We start from the raw sequence: 11,793 nt of genomic DNA, 5'->3' as shown, positions 1-11,793 counted from the left end.
AAATCATGTAATTGTTTGATATTATTATTATTTTCATACGAAAAAATATTTTTGTTTAGTATATATAAATTGTTTGGTGTTTGAAATAAATAGTTTAAATATTTTTTAAATAATAATAATAATGTTATATATTATTATTATTATTTTGAATACCTATTTAACATAATCATTGTGTGTATATATATGTGTGAAACAAATATAATTATGTGAAGTGAAAATGATATATTTTTTTAAAATATTAATTTCAATTATAATAATAACTATTTGGTTGCCAAACACAATGGATATTAATTAAAAAGTTAATTTTAGTTTTTTTAAATCATCAAATGTTTTCAATAACTACAACAAAAATTAGTTGAACTTATATTAGATTTTTTTTATATACAAAATAAAATGTTTGTTATAATAATATTTACATTAATTTTACAATCATTTATACGTCAATCGCAATCACTAACTAATGGTAAGCGATTAGCTATCAATCAATTATTTTTTTTAATGCCATTATTAATATATAAGTAATATTTTATTCAAATAATATTTATAATTATTAAAAAAATATATGTTTTTTGTGATTTATAAAACATTTACATTATATATATATATGCTATTTTATTATGTTTATATTGTAGTTAGCTAGGTAATACAGTATATATAAAAAATATGTATATTTATTATAGCTCATATTAACTGATCCAGATAAAAAAAATGTAGTAAACATAATATAATTATATATACAGTAAAAGTTAATATATAACTATCAACTAAATAAAAAATAAATAATTTTTTTATCTAATTATATATATATATATATTTACACTATATTTTTGTTGTTGATATCATTTAATATCAATATATTATATTTATATAAATTTTATATATACAGTGCACTAGTATTTACTTATTGAAAATATAAAAATTAATTTATCTTATGATATCCAACCCCCCCCCCATCCCTTTCCCTATCCTACCTCCCCCTTAACCATTGATATACCATCTCCTATGGTATGGTATTTAAGAGGCGACTAATTATTAATATATGATATGATATTTGCAAAACCCATAAGCAATCAATTCCGGGAAAAACACATTTTTATTATTAATTTTAGTGTATATACCGGTAGTTATTGCTCTCTCTCTCTCTCACCCCTAGACAACAACAACTAACTAACTGACCCATTGATAGGACAGTCCAGTGTATTATATTATACTAATACTAATAATAAGTTATAATCTCAGATACCATATGACATACCGTATTATTATTATTATATTTCAATGGTATTTCACATTTGAAATATCATATATATTAAACGTATATCATATGTTCAAACTTTAAATACATGTATTTATTAATTTTTCAATGACATTATTGTAAATAAATTTTCATACATTAGTATTAATAATGTATTTGTGTGTTTGTATTGCCATTAAAAGTTTTGTTAACAAATATATAGATATTTATTTAATATATATATATATAAATCAAGACATCCGCTCTCTCTCTCTCTCTCTCTCTCTCTCTCTCTCTCTCTCTCTCTCTCTCTGAAAAACCTAAATAATTTTTGTGTGTATTTTATTTACATTTAATGTCCTAAATATAACCCACATTTTTACTACTAATACTATTATTAATATTAATAATAAAAAGCCAATGTTTTTTTTGGTATTTATATAATACTTGACTATATTTATGATAGGATAGGAAAATCATATTTTTTATTATTTTTATTTATTTTTTATTTTATAATCATTAATATCAAAATCCCACAATAATATGATAACAGGTTATCAAACAATAACAAAAAAATAATAATTGTAGACTTAAAATAAAAAATTTCATATATATTATTAATTTACAGTAATTATAATTAGTATAGATTTTTAAAAAAAAGATATTTAATATTATATTTTCATAATAATAATAATTATTATTATTTTATCTCATTTTTCTTTAGTATATGTTATGATGACTAACAAGTATTGTCTGTTTGAAATAAAAGTTGATTTAAAAAACATTTAAAAAAATAAAATAAATTATATATATATTTGAATCGCAGCTAAAATATGTAATAATTCAATACTAGAAAAACCATAAAAAAATATATACATTAATACTATATATATATACATTAAATATTAAAATTTATTTAGTGGGCTTCAAATTACTAATGATATTTTGATTTTTGCAATATATATATATATATATATATTAATAAATTATATACTTATATATATATGTTAATGAATTTTTTTCTATGAATTTATACATAATATTAATACTAAAAAATATAATATATATAAAAATGTGAAATTTGTTTGACAAGTACATTGAAAATTGTATTTAATTATTTTATTTTTATTTTTTTTGTTGCTAAAAAATAGTTATGTAATGATCAAATATGTCATTAATATATATATATATATAATTTTATCGTTTTATTTTTTAAAAAATAAATTTTATTACCTAATACTGTAGGTATTTACTGGTTATTTAGTTAACAAACAAAAAATTTCTGGTAAATCACGATTGATTTAAACAATTTTAGTTATATATACTGTATATGAAATTATTATTTAATTTTTTTTCTACATTAATAGAGTATTGAAAGTTATAATTTCAATAAAATACCAAAAAAAACTAATTTTTTTCATTATTATTGTCAAAGTTTTTATACCTAAATTTAATTAATTAATAGAAATTTTTTTGACATTGATTTTAATGAATTTTGACAATTTTTTTTTTGTAACATTTTATATATAAATATAATATATAAATATTTGTCATATTTGTCGATAATTTAATTATTTTTTTTAATACAATATTATTAATATTAGTACAATATTTTGTGTCTTATTTCGGATGACATTCAATGAGAAACAAAACCAAAACCACAAAAAAAAAACTTTTTGAATGTAATTTTTTTAATACATACAGTATATAAATAATAAATTTAATAAAATAATAACACAAAAAATAAGTTTTTTTTATATATTTATAGACTAAAAAACAAAATGATCTTTAAATCTGTCGACTATTTAGTTATGAAACAAAAAAAATGATTGAACTAATGGGTGGAGACATTATATTTTTAAGACACACTGTACTTATCAATGCATTTATATATAATAAATAAGTTATAAAATAATAATATTATTTGAATAGTAAACATGATTTTCAATACACATATCAAAAAAATTAATATTTAATTTTATTTCTTTTATAATAATATTATTATTTTTTTTCTCAAATGTATTACTACTCCTCCCCATTGATTACCAAAAAAATAAATAAATATTATTTATAGAAAAAAACTTTTAAAATATAATAATTAATTTATAATAAATTATTTATATATTAATTATTTTTTATTTAATTTTAATTAATAGATAATTTAATTCAAATCAAACCACTGCCGTATGAGCCGCGCATATATGTCGGCGCAGAGTCGGGCGTCAAAGTGGTCACCATTGAGGCCACTATCGGCTACAATGATAATGATGATGACTACCGACACTTGCATACAATTACCGATAATAATAATAATAATAATAATAATAATAATATTGAATATCAAGTATTACCTACTGATGATTATCAGTATTTTAAAATCGATAAAATTAGCGGACAATTGGCCACTAATCGGCCAATTGATAAACAAGTGGATCAAACATATTATGTAAGTTATTTTTTTAACTTAAATTTTATTTGTATTACATATTATTTATAGTTATTTTAGTTATATTTCTAAAAAAAATAATTTTCAATTACCTAATAGAGGAATGATATAAAAAAAAAATTTATATTAGTTTTTTAAATAAATAAATAAATAGACTATTTTTAACAATACAAATACTATAGTAGTTTTTTTTATTAATATTATATTTATTTATTTTTATTATTAATACATGGATTACACATTAATGTGAAATATATTGAATATATTTATAATAGTATTAGTAGTAATAATAATAAAAATAATAAAACACTTGACGTATAGTTAATATCACATATTTTTTTCGGGGTTTTTTTATTATTAAAAATAAATTTTTTATTTATATAATTGAGTTATATATAAATATATAAAATATATATATATTTGTTATATAAATATTTTTAGCATATATACAAAAATAATTTTTTAAATAAATTACACTTGAATTTGAAAAATCAAAAATATTATTTTATAACATAACTATAGATTTTTAAAACTATACATTTAAAAATAGCATAATATATATATATATATATATTATAAATATATTATAACCCTAAAGTAAATAATTATATTAAACTTTTGTGATGAAAAAAAAAACAATTCATGCATAAAATTTTTCAGTGTATATATATATTTATGTAAAAATTTTTGCCATTAATTTAAATTGATAGCTTATTGTTGTGTGTGTTTTTAAAAATATAATTAATATTAATTGAATGTCAAGTACACACAAAAATTTATATATATATATAACCAAAAATAAAAAGTTAATGATTTAGCAATTTAAGCCAAAAATTTGTTTATTTTAAAAGTAAAAATCAATTGAAATATACAGTATATTTAGTTAAGTATAGTATAAATATGGGGTTTTTAGTGTTAAAATTAAATTTTTTGTTAATCTAAGCATATCTATGATATCACTGTTTTTTTTTGTTATTTTGTTATATATATATATAGATATAAATCTTAATTATATAAACACTTAACACATGATATTTATATTATAATTATCTAATTAATTACAAATAGATTAAAATAATAGTATAATTTATTTTTTACTAAAACAAACAATTATTTTTAAATAAAAATATATATATAATTTATTTTCTAATTATTTATATAATTATCCTTTAATTAATATAGCTATTATAATCGTATAAATTTTTTAAAAATTAATTAATTTATATATTTATTTATTTTAACGACTCGTATACTTTATATTTAAAAATTGAAGAAAATTTATTATTCAAACAAAAATTATAACAAACAAAAAATACAAAATACTTATAATTTTAAACAAATTAATTATTACTATTATTTTTGAAAAACAAATAATTATTAAATTGATTTTAATTATTATTTAAAGATAACCGTAAAGGCGGTCATTATCGGGGACAGTGGTGTTGAGGCCAAACAAAACATATGGATAATAGTTAGCAGTTATAATAGATTTAATCCGATATTTTCATCAAACGACTATATGAATTGTATACACAATCTGTCACCAATTGGTACCAAATTGTTGGAAGTGATGGCTACCGATGCCGATATCGAGACCTATAATTCACGTATTTTGTATACAATTAAACCATCACAACAGCAACAGCTAGTGATGCCGTTTTTCATTGATCCGGATACCGGTGTTATCATAACAAATGATACCTTGTTTGATAGGCATGTGTTTAGCTATGAGTTTGATATAGTGGCCACCGATACGGGTTCACCGCAAGGATCGGATACTACCAGAGCTCGGATTACATTTTACAATCGTATAGCAGGTATGTGTATATACTATACCGGGAAATTACCGGTAGTTTTCTGGGTATTATTTAATTATACATATTTTCAAAAGCGCCAACCATTTTGTCGATTGATTTCCGAAATTTTCAGACAAGAATCTGCTGGCAATTGACTGATTTGCAGCAAATCGATGGCTATATTATAGCTTATAAATCGGTAGTCAAAGATCTGGTCAGCGGTAGTGGTGGTCATCATCATCAGCAGCCGATGCCGTCATCATCACCACTGTCCACATCCACTGTCAATGTTACGGCCAATCAGTCAACAACAAAGTAAATGATTAAAATTATTTAATTTTTCTTTTAATTACTATTTATATATATATTTTAATAAAAATAATTATAATATAAAAATAATATTTTATTTTATATAATAACAATTGTTTCAAATAGTTTAATATATATTTATATAAGTATATATATATATATATATATATATATATATATATATATATATATATTCAATTATATCTCAAGTGTTATTTCCTGTTATCAAAAAATTAAATAATTATAATGCAATTGATTATATAATTGAAATTTTTTTGTTGATATAAACAAATAGTTTTACAGTACTTTAATAATGATGATAATAATAATATAAGTAATTTCAAGCATTATCAAAATAGATTTATGATTAGTTAGTTTTTTATCACTATATATATATAGTAATTAAACATTAAATAATTATGTAATTGAAAACATTTAATTACTTAATTAAATTAAGTAATATATATAGTATTTAAATTTATATATATATTTAATACGGTATACCTCCAACCCCCACCCCCTCCTACAGGTCGGCCAAACAATGCTATAATTTTTCAATAGCCCAAATCCAGCCAACAATCAACTATGCCTTTACCGTTAGTGCATGGGTTGGCCAAGAGGTTGGTCCACGTAGTGATGTACACTATTTTAAGCCAAAATACAGTCAACCGCAAGGTATCGCCAATTGCACCTGTAGTCACCAGAGCGGATCCGGACCGTGTGTATGCTCTCACGGTATACTCGGTGTCTATTTGGATGATAACTGTCCGCTCAATTGTCAAAACGGCGGCACCTGTATTATCCGTACGGATGGCCGGCCCTGGTGTCTGTGTAGGCACGCCTACTATGGAAAACTATGCGGCTATACAAGTAAATTGCATACATGTGCTCGAAATATGATTATATAATTAACTGTGTTTGTTTATTACCTCTCCCCCTCTAGAGGTATGTCCATCGACTAGTACACCAACAGTCCGAAAGGGTATATTTGAATGGCCAGAAACCAGAGCCAATCAAACCCGTCGGATACGGTGTCCGTACGATCACTTATGGGACAGTCGACTGAGACTGGCCAACACAAATCGTATGGCCAGTCGACCGTGTATTCTACATCATAACGGGACTACCGAATGGGGTACAGTTGACGATCACGACTGTCCACAACAACAACAGGTATTTCCCCYCCCCCCACCAKTATTACCAGTACCTAAAATAAATCACTGTTTTGTTAATAACCTAATTGTTTGCCTAATAAATTAGATGATACCGACACCTAATGCCCAATTGATGACCACTTCATATTCAATAATTGATTTACAAGATATAGATAAAGTCAGATCATTGATCAACAATCAAAATAATAATAATAATACCGGTTATAATTATAATAATAATAATAATTTCAATGAGCAAGATCGTCTAATTGAAATGGTTGATAATTTTGTTGGCGATTATCATTATAGTAATAATAATAATAATAATCCTAATAATAATAATAATACCATCAATTATGACATGTATGACAGTATAAAATCAAACATTTAGTTTATATTTTAAATTTATAATATTTTTTTATTTAATACACAATAGACTTAATATAGCGACTAATATAATGGACACAATACCCGTGGATCAGGACTACGAGTTTCATCGAAACTATAAAAACATTGCAATTAAGACAACGGTCGTATCTGTTAGATCGATAGCTACCGATACCGCTAATGATAACTTAGGTGATAATCAATTACCCGATACTACAGGGGGTATCAAACCGATAGTATTTGAACCAAAATTTCTGGACAATAATCAATTCAACAACAATCATATTAAATCATCGGTAAATATATATTGTTATATAAAGTAATTATAGTTTATAGATATTATATTTTCTAATTTACTAATTTTATAAATAATTTTTTGTTAGCTAGCTTATTTTTAGTTTTTAGTACTAAATTCATTAAATTATAATCTAGATCTATTATTAATAGTAAACTAGTTACTAAAAAAAATAATCACTAATTAGTGATTATTGAAAACCTATTATTTTAGTTAATTAGTTAAATATATTTTTTTTAAAAACAGTCTAATTGAGTTATTAGGTATTATTATTATTATTATTATTAGATTTTAATATATAGATAGATATATATATAGATTTTTTAAATGTAAAAAAATGTTATAATAATTTTCCAATCAATCAGATACGGGTGCCGATTGAAGCCCTACATCAGGCATCCAAACAGATGATGCAATCGGGTGGTGGCGGCGGCGGTGATATTCGGGTCAATTTTGTGGCCCTAAAAAGTCGTGACCTGTTTATCAATGACACCACTACCAGTCCATCCGATAGGACAACAATATCAATGCCGGTAATCGAGGCCAACGTAGTCAACGCTACGATCAGCCAATTGCAGACACCGGTCACTATAGTCATCGAGTGTCCACATTGTCGACCAGTAGACTATCAGAAAGCCCAGTGTGTCTATTGGGATCAGTTGGCCAGAAATTGGTCCTCACGCGGGATGACTACGGAAATTAGTCACCAAAACAAGTCTATTATCTGTTTATCAACACATTTGACCGCATTTTCCGTATTATTTGATTTGACACCCGATGATAATGATATGGATGACCCCCAACAGCAACAACATGCCCTACTATTGTCGATAATTACAATAGTCGGGTGCTATCTATCTATTTGTGGACTAGTTTTAACATTATTAACATATCTATTATTTAGGTAATTATATCAATTAATTATAGTTTAATATATAGTATTTACTAATTTCAAACTTACCCAGGACACTCATTTTTTTGTTTTAATCAACTATATATAGTTTAAAGTTATTAATTTTTATAAATAATTTTTTGTTAGCTAGCTTATTTTTAGTATTATTTCATAAATTATAATCTAGATCTATTTAATAGTAAACTAGTTATTTAAAAAAATTATTAAATTTAGTGATTAAAAACCTATTATTAGTTAATTAGTTAAATACAGTATATTTTTTTAAAGTCCAATTGAGTTATTAGGTATTATTATTAGATTTTTAGACTCATATTCAATATACTATATATGAATATCAATATAACATATTATGTTATACATATGTATATTAATTAATTAAAACAAATATATATATATATATTCAATCAATTTAGTTAATTAATATCAATTTACTTAACATATCATCTCATTTGTTATTAATATTATTATTGATATTATTATTAATTGATTAAAACAAATATATATATATATTAATCAATTTAGTTAATTAATATCAATTTACTTAACATGTCATCTCATTTATTATTATTATTGATATTAATATAATTATTATTATTATTATTATTCATCCAATCAATTGATAATATCATCAATAGATGTCTAAATCGTGACAATTCTGGCAAAATTCTGGTCAATCTATGTCTATCTCTACTACTATTGAACGTATCGTTTTTGATGTCATCCCAGGATTATGTAATCCAATCACAGAAATGGTGTCTATTGATGGCATTCAGCATACATTTACTGGTATTGACATCCCTGGCCTGGATGTGTGTCGAAGCCATACATATCTATCAGCTACTCATCTATGTGTTTGCAACTGCGGAAAAACATTTTATGCTTAAACGGACAGCCATTGCATGGGGTAATTGGATATACTGTATATATATATATATATATATATATATATAATATTTTTGTTTTATTTAAGTTTTATAATAAGTTTAAAAATTAAATTATTATTATAATATTTATAATTTTAATATTAAGGGTATAGCATGGGTGGTATACTGTAATTAACAAAAATTTTGAAGTATATGATAAAAAATAGTTAATAGTTATATATTAAAAAACAAATTAATTTACTTTAACATAGACTATAATATACTAGTATAATATAATTATAGTTTATTATGTATTTTCTAATTTCAAACTCACCCAGGGACACTCAAATTTTGATCCAATTAAATATAGTTTAAATTACTAATTTTATAAATAATCTTTTTTTTAGCTAGCTTATTTTTTAGTTTTTAGTACTGTATTTCATAAATTGTAATCTAGATCTATGTGTAATAGTAAACTAGTTATTAATAAATATATATATATATTATTAATTATTATTATTATTATGCTAATTATGGTTAACCACACAAAAATTATTTACACATTTTTAAACATTTTTTAAACATTTTACAGTTTTTAAAAAAATTATTACTATTTATAGAAATTATTTATAACAATAATAATATTTTATCCATTTATTCAAATAGGAGTACCATTACTATGGGTTATGATTACGGCATTTATCCGAACCAATGCCTATAGTAATCGCATAGATTTGTAAGTTATTTATATTTATTTATATATATATTTTTTAAATAATAATAATTGAAAACTTTGTAAAACTAAAATGTTTTGTTTTTTTCACCCAAAAAAAAATAATAAAATTAATAAATATTTTTATTTTTTTCATACTATTAGTTGTATGATATCACCGAAACACAGTAGTGATGTCTACTATATAGCCTACTTGATGCCGGTGTCCATATTGATTATCATCAATACCTCGGTATTTGTATTGGCCATTCGGGTATTGTTTGCACCGAGAATGGCCACTACGGCTACGGCCGTCAAATCAGGTTAGTTAGTTAATTAGTTAGTTAGTTAGTTAGTTAGTTAGTTAGTTAGTTAATTAGTTAATTAGTTAGTTAGTTAGTTAGTTAGTTAGTTAGTTAATTAGTTAGTTAGTTAGTTAGCTAGTTAATTAGTTAGTTAGTTAGTTAGTTATTTAGCTAGTTTATTAGTTAGTTAATTAGTTAGTTAGTTAGTTAGTTAGTTAGTTAGTTAGTTAGTTAGTTAGTTAGTTAGTTAATTAGTTAGTTAGTTAGTTAGTTAGTTAGTTAATTAGTTAGTTAATTAATTAATTAGTTAGTTAGTTAGTTAATTAGTTAAGTAGTTAGCTAGTTAAACCATTCACAAATATCAATATTTATATACTAAAACCTACCCGTTCCCCCCTTTAAATGATAGGACAATCATCATCGTCATCAACGATAACCATGTCACAGGTATGGGGAGCTATGACACTGATGGCCCTGTTAGGTGTCTCATGGATATTCGGTGCACTGGCTATCGGTCCATTCAAACTGTATTTCCAGTACATATTCTGTATAACCAATTCATTGCAAGGTTTCCTAATATTCGTGTTTCGGGTTATCCGATACCCGGAAGCCCGCAATGCTTGGCTACAGTTGTTCACATCGGGAACCTTCAAAAAGTATAGAGGTATGTGTGTGTGTCGGGGGTAGGGGTGGGCCATATGTATGATAACTACCGGTAATTAATTAATTTTGTATAACTTTTTTTTTGTTGGTATTATTAGGTCAGAGACAGCGTATCTATGGATCAAATGCAACCAATAGACTGAGCGCTAGCGATAGAAAACCAATGGAAACGGACAGTTCATATTCAACGACATACCATTCCTCAGCAGCGGCTGATCAGTCAAAGACAACAACAGCGACAGCTATAACCAAACCCTTTCTAAGTAATAGTAGTATTGAGGGCTCGGATGTCAAACATTTTACTACTTATGACTCTATACGAGGCATTTCTGATTAAATTTTTTGTTTCATTTCATTATTATTATTATTATTATTAGTTTTTTTGTGTTTCATCTATAAAATAATCTCAATTATGATAATCTGATTATTTATTACTAGTAGTAGTAGTAGTAGTAGTACTACTACTACTACTACAGTATAGTTCATAAATGTATTTACTATTACTTAAAGTAATCACCAAAAAAAAATAATATTATTATTAATATTATTATTGATATTGTAATTATATGTATGTTTATAGTATAATAGTGTACATTGTATTGTAATAATCTTATTGATTATATTGAATATTATTATTATAAATAACTTTTACTATATTAACTTATATATATATAATAAATTTTATTATACATTAGTATATTATATATATATATATA

General features: G+C 23.5%; 1 protein-coding gene across 1 annotated transcript; it reads left to right on the top strand.

Annotated features, from left to right (window-relative positions):
* Positions 1–423: 423 nt before the first annotated feature.
* Positions 424–11,451, top strand: LOC128959061 (adhesion G-protein coupled receptor G4-like; the record flags this gene model as incomplete). Its single annotated transcript, XM_054305005.1, has 15 exons — positions 424–463; positions 3,391–3,680; positions 5,086–5,497; positions 5,572–5,791; positions 6,315–6,655; positions 6,729–6,958; positions 7,046–7,228; positions 7,277–7,302; positions 7,376–7,622; positions 7,987–8,525; positions 9,170–9,438; positions 10,064–10,133; positions 10,275–10,432; positions 10,824–11,078; positions 11,176–11,451. Coding segments are annotated over 15 exons (3,519 nt in total), but the record flags the coding sequence as incomplete, so codon positions are not given.
* Between the last annotated feature and the right edge of the window lie 342 nt (positions 11,452–11,793).

This window comes from Oppia nitens, unplaced genomic scaffold (genome assembly GCF_028296485.1).
Source record: "Oppia nitens isolate AA-2021 unplaced genomic scaffold, nextdenovo-longstitch-racon4-pilon3 scaffold40_pilon_pilon_pilon, whole genome shotgun sequence".
Lineage (NCBI taxonomy): Eukaryota > Metazoa > Arthropoda > Arachnida > Sarcoptiformes > Oppiidae > Oppia > Oppia nitens.
The sequence above is the reverse complement of the archived record's forward strand: the minus strand, read 5'-3'. Positions and strand labels throughout refer to the sequence as shown.